At 44.2% G+C, this 15,320-nt stretch overlaps 2 protein-coding genes across 7 annotated transcripts in view; one reads left to right on the forward strand and one right to left on the reverse strand.

Annotated features, from left to right (window-relative positions):
* Nucleotides 1–12,807, reverse strand: part of CELF1 (CUGBP Elav-like family member 1) — a 57,745-nt gene extending 44,938 nt beyond the window's left edge. For 4 of the 6 annotated variants that reach the window (XM_084287670.1, XM_084287669.1, XM_084287668.1 and 1 more), the window contains exon 1: nucleotides 12,675–12,807. The gene's annotated coding sequence lies outside the window, so the exon portion shown is untranslated. The remainder of the gene's footprint in view (nucleotides 1–12,674) is intronic. The other 2 variants (XM_084287678.1, XM_084287666.1) reach the window with 2 other exon arrangements.
* On the forward strand, nucleotides 12,652–15,282 carry PTPMT1 (protein tyrosine phosphatase mitochondrial 1; the record flags this gene model as incomplete). Its single annotated transcript, XM_084287262.1, has 5 exons — nucleotides 12,652–12,859; nucleotides 12,963–13,144; nucleotides 13,241–13,321; nucleotides 13,725–13,916; nucleotides 15,035–15,282. 5 exons carry the CDS (start codon nucleotides 12,652–12,654, stop codon nucleotides 15,173–15,175), a joined length of 804 nt encoding a protein of 267 aa, XP_084143388.1. The 3' UTR covers nucleotides 15,176–15,282.
* Nucleotides 15,283–15,320: the final 38 nt, after the last annotated feature.

Consider the following 15,320-nt stretch of genomic DNA (forward strand, 5'->3'; position numbering starts at 1 on the left):
GAATCAAAGAAAATCCAGCGCAATAAAAACTTTATAAAAGCAAGTAGCAAAGCTGATGACCACCTGTCTAGGAGAACGCTCTTAAATCATAAGTGTTTCTCAAACCAAAATTGTTTCAGTGTGGCTGGTAATTGCATGCAGAACATAAACCCGCTGAATACTTTATTCAAGTTTACACAGACAGACCTAGCCCAAGGGCCAAAGAATCTGGCAACCCTATTTCTTCTCAAAAGAAGTCAGAACTTGGATACTTCAGATGAAGGCACGTACAGCTGACACGTACCTAGCAAGGTGTGGAACAGAGCAATTTTGGTAATTAACTGACACAGCATTAGGCTTTAAGTGCAAACTGCAGACTGACCCCAGCCGAGCATTAGAGGCTGAGTTAACCATTTTTGTAGCTGCTTGAGCGTAGGTTCTTGTGCGGACAGCAAAACAATTCATAGGTGTAAATCAGGACATCACGGCTTTGGCAATGCTTTTCCCAGCAGTTACCCTCCTTGACTGATGTCCTGCACCAGATGCTGCTTCCAACCCCTGCTACGCACAGCTGGGAGGAGCGATGACGCCACGCGACAAGTCCATGTCAAAAAAAGGAAGGTTTAATGCCCAGCCCTGCCAGAGCCTGGAGTGACAAACTACTCCTGGTGATAAACAAACAGCTGTAACTTCTGCTATGCCATACAACTCAAACAGAACTGCAGCTGGTAATGAGAATATATGGCTCTGGCCACTAAGTACTAGATGATGGAGATGAGCCCAATAAACCTAGCAATACCACTCTGCTACTTAGTGGGGAAACTTCAGTCTCCCTAGCACTCAGGACCATCTGTAAGCGATTACCGGATCAATTAATGGATTCCAATCGATGATAATACTGTCACAGTCAGCACTTGTCTAGACCAGTTAGTTCTGATTTCTGATTACACCTTCCAGGAATTTAATGTTTGTGGGATGTCAAGACTACCATTTACAATTAAAGAGTCTAACAGGTGAAACAGACCACACAGCTCCATCTCAGATACATCCTGATGCCAACCATCTCTCACATAAATCAATGTTACGTCTGGCATCCCAGTGGTTTTATACACTTTTAAGTACCAATATAAAACACTTGGAAACATGAGCGTAGAGGCTGTGAAGAGGAAGGCCTACACAAAGCAGGTGAAGTTTCACTTACTGCACAGCTCGGGTCCCAACCCACAGGGGGTACGCCACTTTCTAGCAAGCATTGCTTAGGAGACAGAAAGACAACAGAGATAGAAAGAAGAAACTTGACAGACCCGGAGGTTCCTACAGTGCCAAAAATTCACCCAAGAGGCAGACACACTTTCTAATCTGAGAATTTCCCGTCTTCCACTGCAATCTTGACACTGCCCAAACCTCTCAGCACTGTGCTCGATGCCAGATCCCAGTCACTGTGCCTGCTGCTCACTTTATTTCTGCAGCCGGTGCTGTCAAATATTTCCTTCAGCATCGCAGGCAAAAATACTAAGCTGCACCCAGGTTACCAGACAATCTGTACAGCTAGTAATTAGACCAGTTGAATTACTCACGACAGCTCCGTCAACTGTCAGAATTTACATTTGTTCGATTAACAGATGCAATAGGAAGAACAGAACACAGAATAAAAGAGGTACACATCTGGGGATCAGCGCAGATCGGAACAAAAAAGGAGACTGGAAATCTCCTGATTGCTTGATGGATACTGCACGTGCCCCAGGAAGGCCTGCCAGCTGTAGCACAGTTTAATGTCTTATTAGGGGTAGAAGTTTGAGGTGTACTGAGCAGAAGCAAAATTCTCAGCTTAAACACGGTGCCTACTACTAGAAGCAACAGCACTAAACTTTAACAACCTCATCCATTTCAGCCAGAAGATTCAAACACTAACACTTTCACTTTCCTAAGTGTAATGTTTATAAACACAGCTTGCATAGCTCCTTGTTGAAATAAGCCTGTTAGAAGGACAGCTAGGTATGTACTTTGTTTCCATGTGATCCAAGAAAGAATAGACTCAAACACAGAGGGAAAAGATCTGTGGTTAAGTCTCCTCACAAAGATCCTGAAACTAATGCCATCACCACGCTGTACTGATGCACCCAGTGGGTAAAAGAGGACAGAGTGCACATGACCATTCCCAGCATCTACTGTCAGCTTCAGACAGAAAACAATTTTGAGGCGTCCCAGTTTCTAAAATTCAGAATCTGAGTAAGAAATTAAGTAGGCCTGAAATTCCACATGTGCAAAAAGTTGAAGAATAAACACTCGTATTTTGTTTCAAAGCAGCCCAAAGACTCATTTACCTTAAGCTTGTGTGTCCCCTACTTGGTTTATACTAGACAAATACTTGCTAAGAACTCTACCATGCATAACCTGCCATTGCCATGCCTGCAAACTAAAGAGGAAAAATAAGCTCAGTGATTTATTTACCTTTTTTTTTTTTTTTTGGTAACGAGCACATCACCAAGTCCTTTGCAGAAGCACATGGATATAACACCCAAATTATTCTCATTTACATCCACAAAGAACTGGCGTCAATGCTCTATTTTAAAAAATGAATATTGATTCAAATAACTTTCAAAAACAGGTAATTTTTATTAACACTTCGAGAGATTTAGCATTGAGTGTATAGAACTGAAACTCTTAAAAATATTTCATACTATTTCTTCATCAGAGGCAAACACAACGTTGCCGTGGGAACATTAACTTAGGAATGTCCTGACTTTTGTTCAAAAACCCAAGTGCAGTAAGATCTATTTCATTGCAAAGGAGTTCTTCCCAAGCTTCAGCTCAAGCTTTCTGAAGGTTTCTCTTTTGTCCTCACTTGTGTAACAGTTTCTTTTTTTTTTTTTTTTGGCAATATTTACCAACCTCTTCAACATCTTTATACTTTATTCATGATCTTTATCATGAAAACCACTGCATGTATTTTAGAAACACATTTTTCTCTGCAATAATTCAGTCTAAAACACACTGAAAACACATCAATAAATAACAACATGCAGCACTCTGAAACATTTTTTTTTTCTGAGCACCATTCACAAATACAGCACCATGCTTAAGATAAACTTTTCTCTGCCTGAAGAAGCTTAATTGTCATGCTTTGCCATGATCATCTACAGAACATTCAGAGACTTTTTCCAACCAACTTCAGTCGCCTTCTACTCCACCCTCAAGGCTCATTTGGAGACCCTGAAACCCCCCATCCATCCAGGCTGCTAATTTTTTGTTTAATGCACTGGGACATCTGTGCCAAGGCAGCTTCACTCGCTTCTTGTGCTCTACCTAAGGCCCCATAAATGTTCCCCGCTGCAGAGGCTGGAGCCGTCACCCAATCAGGCTTTTGAGGAGAGGTGAGAGGGAAGAAGAGGGTGGGAAGGATCAAAACCGTCCACATGCTGTGCCAAGAACTGGAGGCTCAAAACTTGCTCATAGTTTCAAGCACATATTTTCAGACGTTCTGCACTCGTTTCTCCATCAATTCTTTCCATTCCCTTTTCCTGGAAGGCACAGTATGACATCAGCTGCTTTCCACTGCTAGCAGGAGGAGACTCCAGAAGCTTTATGACAAAATAAGTGCTATAAATACAGTTTTGGCTACTTAAGGACACAAAGCAGACAAAACTCTCTTACTTATCTTATCACATTCTCTCTTTGTGTTTCTGTACCTTGCATCTAGATTCCGGAGGTTCTTCATACTTCCAGAATCAAAAATTCACATTTAACAATCAACATAGCACACTATCTTTTCTTTATCCTCCTGTTATGAATGTTCACCGATTTCTTCCCAAAAAAGACTAGCAGGCTTCTCAGCACAGCAGCACCAAATATAGCATGCATCAGATACCACATAAATAGTGAAATAAGTTATGACAACGTGACAACATCTAGTACCTTCCTGCCTAGGACCAAATGATATTTGTCACTGCAGGTAACACAACTCTTAACTAATTTGGGGAGGCTGTGTTTCTAGAGAAGACTGGATATAAGCTCTTTGAAAAGACAAAGAAATGGGGAGAAAATGCACAAGAATAGGCTAAAATAATCCTCCTGCAGATCCATTTTTATTCACTGCTCTTGCCAGAAGAATAGAGCACAACTCTCTCCTCCCCAGCCGTCCATTGCCACCTCTGTGTAACGGACCTGAGGAAGGAAGCGATCCAGGTTTGATCTCTCCTACCAACAACAGGAAAATAATAGTTTTAACCCAGACTTCTTCCAGGATTCAATTCACTGCACACCCTCACAAATGCTCTTGGCAGCACAAAGGAAAGGGAAAATGCATGAAAGACAGAAAAAGCTTTTTTCAGAGCAATACCAGCATATGCTCAAATTACTCATGGAACTACATCATCTGATCTAGGTGCTGCACTTCTCTTAATTCTCTACTCATGTATCCCTTTTAGTTTTAAAGGCCCCAATCAATGAGGGCCCCAATATTTCTATTAGGAAAACACTAAGGTTTATAAGTGTGTGCACACTTCCATACAACTACTTTTACTGTCCCAATTTTTTAATCCATGGTCTTCTTCCATTAAAGACATTCCTTTATAAATTTAGCTAACTTCAAATGAACGCTGGACTTAATTCCAAATTTCCATAATCTTTCCAACCATTCACCCTTAACATGACGTCATTCATCAACTGCATGATTATGATGCTCTAAGAAAAAAAGATTTTAGTAAAGAATAAAAGTAATAAGAAAATACAGAAAATGACTCTTCCTGTGGATTTTCAGGCCCTTCAAAGGATGCCAGATAAAAGTTGTCTCCAACCTTGATGAAACTGTTTCTATGTACGAGATAATAATGCAGTTAATCCAGAATGGATTAACAGAATGGATTAACAAGTATTATCCCTTAAACTCAAAGTATATACACCAAATAGGATTTCCTGTCCTTACACATCTAAAGCATTACATTTTGCTACATGAATCACTGGAGCTTCTGGAAATAGGCGAAGTACGAAGTCACTCTTTTTGCACTAGCAGACAATAGGTACAAGACAAGTTTACTACACAACTCAAAGCATCCACCTCCCATAAAACACACTGACAGCTTAGTTTGGCTCTGAACAATGTCACTCTTAAGTGCTGTTAAGAAGATTTTTACAAAATGGAAGATTTAAATCCCCTAGTGCCATTCTACAGCCTGGCTCTATCTTGCACCTACTCAAAGCACTTGGTGAACATTCATCTCTTCAGTGTTCTAGCCATTTATCATAGCATCTTTCACAGAATGGACAAAAAACATTTTTTTTAATATGAAATAGCGTACATGTACTTCTAAGTGGCCTTTGAAACTGCCTAATTGTATGCCTGCTACAATGGGCAAAAAAAAATGAAGTATGCTACGGGAGAATGTTTAAAAGTTGAATACAATTTTACAATCCTGATCACCAGTGTCAAACAATGCTAAAATTCGCTTTTAATTGCTACTGTAAACTTTGAAACAGTTGACATTGTTTTTGCCACTTTGTTCTGGCTAGTATAAATGAAAGGATGTCAGTCGGGGAGTCAGGAAGCAGAGAAGTAGGAAGAAAGACAGAGGGCTTTAAGAGGATGTGAGAATTCGGAAACGCGCAAGGACACTTAAGAAAGAAAGCTTAGCCGCCTGGAAGTTGCGTGTTCACAATGAATTTCACAGCTTTCCCAGATGAAGATGGAAAAATTACCACACCGTATCCCCGTTACACAAAGAAGGATCTGAAAACAGACACACAACAAAGTTGCTTGAGTTCAAGCAGTCCAAGATTGAGAGGAGCCTCTGTCACACATCAATCACAGCTCCCTGCCTGCAGGCACAGTGGGATTCCCTAGTTCACCTCCTAAATTTGCTCCTTCCAAGTTTGAGGTACACACAGCTTTCTCGGCAGGAAATACGCTAGAGACACTGCAGTGGCAGGAAAGGAAAATAATTCAGACCAAGTTTCTGGAGCATTGTCCTCAAGAAAGATTTTTGACAAGATGCTACTTCTATTGCACAATTGAAACACTTTTGCTCGAATTTCAGGAACAAAAGGCCTGATTTCTGCTTGCATAGATAACCAAAAGGCAGCAGAATTTGTAAAGGGCAGTATCCCTTAAAACACTGAAAAAATACTTGGATCCTATTTTCCTTTTTTCCCCTCTCAATTTCTCGCTGGCATTAACGGTGCATCCAGTTGCTGCCACTATTTTGAGCGCCCTTCCACTACTCACAGAACGTCGTATCAACATGTGCTGCACTGCCAGCAGCCAGACTTGCTGTGCTATTTGTTCACCTGACCTACTGCTGACGAAAAGTAACTGAACAGCCAGCCCAGCACATGCAGGGCCTTAATACGAGGTTTATGCAAATGTACAGCCAGGGAAGTCCCAGCTACAAGTTCCCAGCTCTTCCTAAAAAGGTATTTCCTACAACTCCATCTCCCAGCACTAACTCTTCAAACTGTGCTGGCCAGCGTCTAGCTCATCAATCCCCCTCGCAACAGGCAACGGCAGCGTTAAGTTCTTCCAGGACAGGATCTAATTTCCATTAATCTTCATGGCTGACAGTGACAACAGACCTTTTATGGCCAGATACAGCCCCTGGCTAATCATTCCCCAAGGCAGGTAGGGATAGGAAAGCCCTGATCCCAGAAGACAGCAGCTCTTTTGGAGTTAAAAACTACACTGCTGATGCCACTGCCACCCACTACATACCCTCCCTGCAAGACAACTGCCTTCCCCCCCTCCACTCCCAGTCCCTAGGCTCCCAGCTGGGTCAAACTGCATTTTACATAAAAAAAAAACAACAAAACATCCACGAACAGATCACCTTTCACTCGAACGCCAGTCCTCCCCAGAGACGCAGAGACAGACAGACAGACGGACGGACGAAACGACAGAGACTGTAAGCCCTGGCTCTCTCAATTCTGCTCGGCAAATGCCGAACGCACACCAGGCCAGCCCCAGCGCCTTGCTAGCTAGCGTGCTGCTGCTGTACAAATATAGAAAGCAGAAAGTGGAACGAGCGTTTCAGCAGAATAGATTCTGCTCAGCTCTCCGAGAGGGAGGGAGGGAGGGAGGAGCAGGGAGCTGAACTAGCCCAAGTGCTTTACCCATACATGGTCTCTGAAAGAGACCATCGCTAAAACAAGTTCCTTCACACGCACGCACACTCGCTCGCTGTCACACCGTGCAGAGGAGGAAAAAAATTGAAGTGTACAAACTTCAGGAAGGAGTTACTGTTTGGAAACTGGCCCAAACCCACTTTGCTTGAGTCCACCTCAGTAACACAGAAATTCCCAACACTCTCCATCCAACAGAACCTGGCAGCAGCTCGGACTTGGGACAAAAAACCTCCCTTCCAGGGAATCCCGACACTCACCAGCGCTTCAAGTAAGTACTGAACCGGTCTGGTCCTCCTTGTCACTTTTGGAAGCAAATATACACCCAGCTTCTTTGGGTTTACTTTTTTCTCCCCAAATCAAAATACTGTAATTTGCAATTACTGTAAATGTAATCTTTTTGAGCCCTTTCTCCCTTTTTAATTATTCTCCTGAACTGAGAAGCACAACCTTCCCCCTGGTTGATACAAGCTACACTGGAGACCTGCTATACCATGTCTGCTTTCCTAGCGGCCCTTCACGCCAATGCTTATACACAAACCAAGCCTCCTGCTATGCATTCTTCTTAAATAAAAACAGAAGAAACCCACCTCTAGGCAGCGTCCCCTCCTGCCCCTTTTCACGTTCTGGTACAGAAAGACATAAAATCAGCTTAAATGAAAACTCAAATGCCTAGGTACTTGGAGAAAAAAATGCAGCGGAATCCCTGGATGTTTTAGTACGCAGGTGTGACAGTCTGCAAACTCAAAATCAGTCTCCTCTATATACAAATACATAATTGTTCATATGAGAGGTTTATCCCCTTATCTCTTATATTTAGCATATCACGCATCGTATGTGGTGACGCGGAGCCATCTTAGAGAAGTTACCAGAAAAGTTCTCGTGTACGCAGAGGTTGTAACTTTCAGCTACACCAGCAGTGTGGTAACTAATTCAGAACAAGAAGTGCACTACTCAGCCAGTTCCATTAACATGACCTGCAATAAGCATAGAAATTCTTGTATTTGAAGCACCAAGCTGGATATTTTTCATATTTCACATGACTGAGATAATGGTTTAGGCTCCCTCCAAACTCAGGAATATACTGGTACACTCAGAGTTAGCGTCTGCCTAAGCAGATCTTGAAATATTTTCCTCACAAATAGGATCCAGAACATGTCCTAGTCCTGCTCCCTCAAAGGGATCATGAAACTCCTATTGAATTTAGCCCTGAATGAAGCAGAAAATACTTCAAAGAACAAAGAAATTCTAAAGAAAATTCTGCAGCAGAGAATCAGCATCACAGGAACTTCTGTACTGTGAAATACACACAGCACAACCCAGAGCCAGCCTCTGACAGTGGTCAAACCCTGGTAGAGAATACACAGCCCACAATGTAATATGGGTGGCTTTGCTCCATAAATACCAGGATATTTGCACTTTTCCTAAATCACCCAGCAAGAGATCACAGACTACTGAGCAATAAAAAGTGTGTCTTCGCAAGGTAAATATACAGCCCTTTTCCAGAGCTCCTGCACATTGCCCATTCCCAATGGCCGTTTGTAATAGCTCCTATGACCACCACGCAAAGACTCTATTGCTCTGAAGGCTTTTTTTTTTTTTTAATTTGAAGTTTACATTTAAACAGGAATTTTTGGATAGTAAATAATGATCAGGTGCAGGTGACTTGGCAAGACAATTTTGAAACAGCATTCTACATGGGAATTTAAGACTGCAAGTGAGAGAAGAATTTATTTTACACTGTTGTGTCTACAGGAACTGCAAGAGCTAGACGTGACATTCAAAATATTTTTTCTGTTCCTGAAGGACCAATATTTCATTGCTTTCTCAGAGAAAAGAAGCATTCATCAAAGCTTTTACCTTGTAAAACGTTGCTGATATTAAGAGACTTGGTGTCCATCCTGTAAATCTCTATAGAGATTAAATTAAGGAAGATGCTATTCTTTTTGTATGTGGACTTGGATGTTGTCTGCTAAGATGCTTCATTAAAATTACAGACTTCATAAAAAACAGCTCCTCTGCGCTGGGAGAACAGGCACAAATCTTCCCTTTCCAACAGACTCTGAAGGATCCCTGCATATCATGCATATGCTACAATTTCTTTTCAATGGCGTAGTTTAAGGCAAAAATAGCAAAAAATATTCATGGATTCAGTGAAAAAAGAATTTTAGAGAAGATATTTGAAGAACTGTGGTTTTACTTTGACACCCGTAATACCGAAATGCAGCGGCAAAGAATTACATTATTATTGTGAAGAGCAAAGTACGAAATAGTCTGCAGATAGAAGGGAAAGCTTCCAGAAAGACCAATTTTGATGGAGGCAAGAAAAACAAGGCTGTGAAAAACTCCAAGTAATTTCAAGTAAAAACAACCTAAGCCACCACATAATTCAACTGAGTTTTTCTGAGAATGGAGAATTAGGTTCTGAGAGAACACATTATATGCAACCATAACAAAACGTTTTTCTGGAAAAAAAAAAAAAGCCTGCTAGATGTACAAGCATGACACACTCAACAATCACTCATCCTCTAATTCACACGCTCATTTAAGACCTCTTTGAGAAGTGCTGCTAAAAAGGATGAAGAACCCAAAGTGTCTGCTCATTTTCCCGAATTTCAGCAATATCTAAACCAGTTATTCCAAATTATGTTTAAATATTAAGTAACTTAATGTGAAAAATCTAACAGCTGCAGTTAGATCAGCCCAGTTTGTATCATCTTAGTTTGTAACCACTCATGGAGCACGATTCCGGTTCTGGGCTAAGGCTTTCTCACGGTACACTAACACACACACTCATACCACAAACTGCTTCTCCAAAACCAAAATGCTTTTCTATGAGCTGAAAACTAGCGAAGATGCCTGTCCAACTAGGAGTCCTCAGTACTTGCTCCTCTTTGCTCACTGTTCATCCTGAATTCAGTCAGCAGCAATGGTTTTTCTTTTACAGCACACAGAGCTAAGATGGCTGAAAGTTTCAGACTTCCCAAGATGTCAGAAAGAAGACTTCCTTCACCTGGGATGACGACTGTGCCCTACTATTGCTGTCATAAACTAATAAGCCGGCTCTGCCTAACACACTTCAAACTTGCGAGCTATTTGTCCCTACAGCAAAGCATAATTTGCTCTGGAGCTTTAAAGCGGGTTACATTTTCTCCCTTACCTTACCCAAATTTCCTGCTCCTAATGTATATTTTAGCTTTGAAACAGGTGTAAACAAGATGACGTTCAAATCACTTTCGGGAAATCTATGCTTGAAAGTATGAATTTATGCCCCAAGCACAAAGCATTTTGGCAGGACAATCTGTTGGAGACAGCAACAGCAGACAAGGTGGTATCTTGAATTTTTCCATATGACACAGGCATCTCTAATGACAGAAAGAAGTGCATTAAAGCCAGCAGTTACTTCTTCCAACAAAGACAGGCTCCTTGCCTCCAAGAAATCTCACAACAGGGTAACAACTCAAGATACCGTGTCGCAAACCTTCATGGAAAAATACAATTGGAGGGCCTAAGATAACTCTTCTCTATTTACAACTCCCATTCCAATAAACGTTTAAGTATTTTATCTTGCTTTGATTTATACTGTTGTGGCTGTTTTTTGCCCACCAAACTACTGATCAATGTATAAAAATGATATTTCTCACCTGAGGGCAGTTACCAAGGCAACAAATAACTCTGAACAGAGTCCTGGGGAATGGTAAACCAAAGGACAAGGAACAATATTGAAAATGCCTGGATTGTAATAAAGCATTAAGACATTTGTGGCAAGACTGATTAATAAGAATGCAGAAACATATCTGAGCCTGTTGGACTATGACTGCTGTTTCAGTGGTAAATCTCACACACTGGCTGGCAAACTGGACTGCCTCATGGACACATCCGTGATCAACAGCTTCTGTTTCAACAGCCAGAACAATCGGGGTTTCTTAGATCTTAGCTGGAGACTAATAACCAGGAAATTTCAGAAAGGAGAATTTATGTTACTTCTCATCTGGCTCAGTAAGTACCCTGAAACCCACTGAAATAAAACTTTAATTAGAGCAGGCCCTCTGAAGAGATTTGTGAGAGGAACCCAGAAGGCAAATGGATGAGATTAAGAAGAAATATCGTAAATAACAATCAATAGCCATATTGCAGAAAGAGATACAAGAAACAGTTAAGGAACAGTCTACTCGTAAACTCAGACATGGAAAGAAAAACACGTCAATTGCAGAACGATCATTCAAAAAAGCGAAGCCCTACACTTCCTTTAAATAAATACCAGCAATTATTTTGAAGGTGAGCACCGACTGAAAGGGAACAGCATACACCTTCAGAAAAAATACAAAAATTCCCTCGTATCATCATATTTTAAAATCCCTACTTATGGGTTCTGCCGGTTCATATAGGCACACCCATGTCCCCAAGCAGATATAAGAACTGTGCTCCTACCCAGGAGGACCCTTCATCAGCAGAGACATCCTGGACATAAAGCTGCAGGATGCAAGTTGTACCCCCCTTAACATTTCCTATAACACAGTAAAGAAACAAGTATCTTTAAACATCTGCCACAGCAGTATTATTTCTAACAAGGCTGCCTCTTAAAGACTCAGGTCCAAACACAACGCTGGGAAGAACAGTACCTCACGTTATGAAGAGCTCTCAGGAATAGAGCTATGGGGAAGAAAAAACAAACAAACAAAAAGGTGACAGGTTTATCATGGATATGCAATGCCAAATCAATACACACAGTTTTACTGGATCTGATGAACCGATCTATATAAAACCAATAGAAAAGAGAGCTAAAGGCAGCAGGACATAATTTAGCAATTATTGTGATTGCAAGTTCAAAGACCTACGCCTGAAGGGACAGACAGACACAAGCAATTAAATAAATAAATAAATCAGGACACTCAGGAAGTCCGAGCTCGTGCAGACCAGCAGCAAAGCATGCTTCAGGATGCAAATCCCCGGCGAGCACCGTAAACCAGCGAGCTCCCAGCGAAACACGCCCAATGGCCACACTCGAGCGGCACAACACGAGAAAGCTGCAACATCAGAAAAAAAAATGCTCCCTGACAACTTCTGGCGGAGGAGAATGTCTGTGCCTTGGAGGTGAAAGCGTCTGGACCGCGATCCCTCAGGAATTTACAGGAGAGCGAAGGCTCCACGCTTTACTGTAACGCTGCCTCTCTGCTTCCTCCTCATTATAAAAGCCTCCCTATAAAAGCCTGGCGCTGTCATTAACCTTTATCGCCCCTCCACGCGCTTATCGGCCGCTTTACGACCGCTCTCTCCCGCTCTCCCTGCTTTTTTCCTCTTCCTCCCCGCTCCCTCCCAGCACCCCGCACCCCCACCCCCCCCCAGCCGCCCCCCAGCCCCGAGAGGGCTGCGGGGAAGGGGCCGCTCCCCGCCTCCGGGGGCCGCGCTCGCACCTGCAGCGCCCCCGAGGCCCGGAGCCGCCTGAGGCGCTGCCAGCGCCCCGCTGCGCTGCGGCAAGAGGAGGCCTCCGGTGCCGGGCGGCCTGAGGGGAGCAGCGGGAGGAGGAGGAGGAGGAGGAGGAGGAAGAGGAGGAGGAGGGGGATGTGGAGGAAGGCAGCCGTTACCTGCGCGAGGCGGGTCGCGCTGTCGGCGGGCTCCCCGCCGGCCGTGCCCGGCCCGAGCTCCTCCTGGCGGCCGCCGCCCTCACCTGCCCCGGGGGGATCCGCCCGCGCCCCGCTGCTCCCTGCGCCGCCTCAGGCCGGCTCCGCAAGATGGCGGCGCTTCCGGGACCAACCACGCCGGGCCCTAGGCGGGGGGGTGGACAGGCGGGGAGGGACGCGGCGGAGCCCCGCCTCTCGCAGCCTCCCCCCCCCCTCCGTTCCCTCCGTTCCCCCCCTTTCCCTCCGCGTGAGGTGCGCTCGCCCGGCGGCGGCGCGGAGGATGGGGGGGGGTGGCGGCGCGGGCGCTGTTCTACCCGACGCTGGGCTACACCGCCCTGCGCGCCGCCCTGCCCGCCGCCCGCCGGCCCTGGCTGCACCGCATCGACCGCGCCGTGCTGCTCGGCGCCCTGCCGCTGCGGGGCCGCAGCCGAGCGGTGCGTGGGGAGAGGGGGGCTCGGGGGGGGGCTGGGGGGGGAACCGGGGCCTGACCGGGCCCTAACGGGGCCTGACCGGGCCGCCTGTGCCCGCAGCTGGTGGCAGAGGAGAAGGTCCGAGCCGTGCTGACGCTGAACGAGGAGTACGAGACCCGCTACCTGTGCTGCTCCGCCCAGGTGAGCACCCCCGGGGGCCGGGCTCTCCCCCCCCCGAAGGAATAAAAATAAAATAGAATAAAAAAACATAACAAAAATAACGTAAATAAAACGTAAAATAATGTAAACGTAAAATAAAGTAACATAACATAAAATAATGTAAACATAAAATAAAGTAACGTAACATAAAATAATAACATAAACATAAAATAACATAAAATAATGTAAATGTAAAATAAAGTAACGTAACATAAAATAATAACATAAACATAAAATAACACAACATAATGTAAACGTAAAATAAAGTAACATAACAAAATAACATAACATTAAATATCATAACATAAAATAACAAAATAAAAATAAAATAAAAATAACATAAAAATAAGAGGGTGTTAAGCACTCAAGGGGCTGTCTCTGACAGGAATGGCAGGCGCTGGGGGTGGAGCAGCTGCGGCTCAGCACCGTGGACCTGAGTGGGGCGCCCAGCCTGGAGCAGCTGCAGCGGGGCGTCGAGTTCCTGCTGAGGCACCGCGAGCGAGGTAACAGCGTCTACGTGCACTGCAAGGCCGGGCGGTCCCGCAGCGCTACCATGGTGGCAGCGTATCTCATCCAGGTGAGAAGGGTGCTCGTAGTCTGGGCACACACGGCCAGCTTCTACAGCTTGGTTTTGCTCAAGAGCCCTGAGGTGCGTTGCCATCCCATGACTGTATGGGGTTTGGGCTGGGCACGCGTTTCAGGGGAGGTAGACAGCCAGGCCCCAAGCTCACATCGCTCCCTGCTTCGTGGAACCTGGCAGACGCAAGATAAATCAACAAGCGAAGCTTACATTCACTGAACAGAAGACTAAGCTCTCTTTCCTAATCTATTTTATCTCTGTACACCTTGTTCACCTGCACTTACAACATTTAAAAGTACTGGCAAAGATGTCCTGGTCCTATGGGAAGGAGAAACTGCTGTTGTGACACAGCTTTGAAACATGGCCTGATGCTCTGTGGCTGGTTCTTGCAGATCAGTCAGACTTCAAGAAGCTGTTTGGTCTCTTGGGCCATTAAGTTCTGAACCCGTTTAGGATGCTTCTGAGATTCTTAATTCGTTCTAGGGCAGAACAGATGGAGATGGGAATAACAAGCTGCATGTGACGATAGGTTCACTGAGCAGATAAACCTCAGTTTTTGTTGTTTAGACTTCATGGTTATCTGAAACGATGAGCCACTCTGTGCCTTTCTATAAATACAATTCAGGAGCAAGAAAAATAGCTTTGGCTTTCTGAGTTCCACTACAGAGCCAACTAGGTAAACCAGCACTGAAAACAAAATCCCACTTGGGGATCCTACTGCTGGTGCTGTTCAGCACTCCCTTGGGAGGCCTTTCCATAATGACGCTCTAAGTACTGAAGTACAATGGAGGTACTACTGAAGTTTCAATTAAAAAAAAATGCCCTTTTTCTCTGGTTTGGTGGGACTAGGACAGGAAACTACTCACAACATGAAGGAAGCATGAGTGAGGTAGAAAACCAAGGTCCGAGGCAGCAACCATCGCTCTTTAAGTGAGGAACTCACTTCGTGGACTTGTACTGACACTCAGGCCCTCCTGAGGAAGATGAAGTAACCAGAAGGGACAAAGTAGCAGGTTCTCTAACAACGCTAACATTGCCTGTAGCATCTAGAAAGGCTCCATTAAGCGGAGCAAGGGTGGAATGGATTTTCACTTGCAGGGTTTTTGCCTTTTCAGCTGCATCACTGGACCCCCCAGGAAGCAATAGAGGCTATTGCCAAGATCCGTCCCCACATCCTCATTCGTCGTAAACAAGTCCAAGTCCTGGAGGCATTTCACAGGAACATGATTGCTGGGACAACTGCAGAGGGTCAGTAAGAACTATCAAAATCTCAGTCTCGTCTCCTTTAAAGAAAACTTAGGCCTTAATGAACTAACAAAGGCTTAGGTGCTGTACTTCTTGACCATCAATAAAGAAACTTTTACATAAATTACAGTAAATCTGGGCTGTTTCATTATAGCA

This window comes from Netta rufina, assembly GCF_964035555.1.
Source record: "Netta rufina genome assembly, chromosome: 5".
NCBI classification, from domain to species: Eukaryota; Metazoa; Chordata; class Aves; order Anseriformes; family Anatidae; genus Netta; species Netta rufina.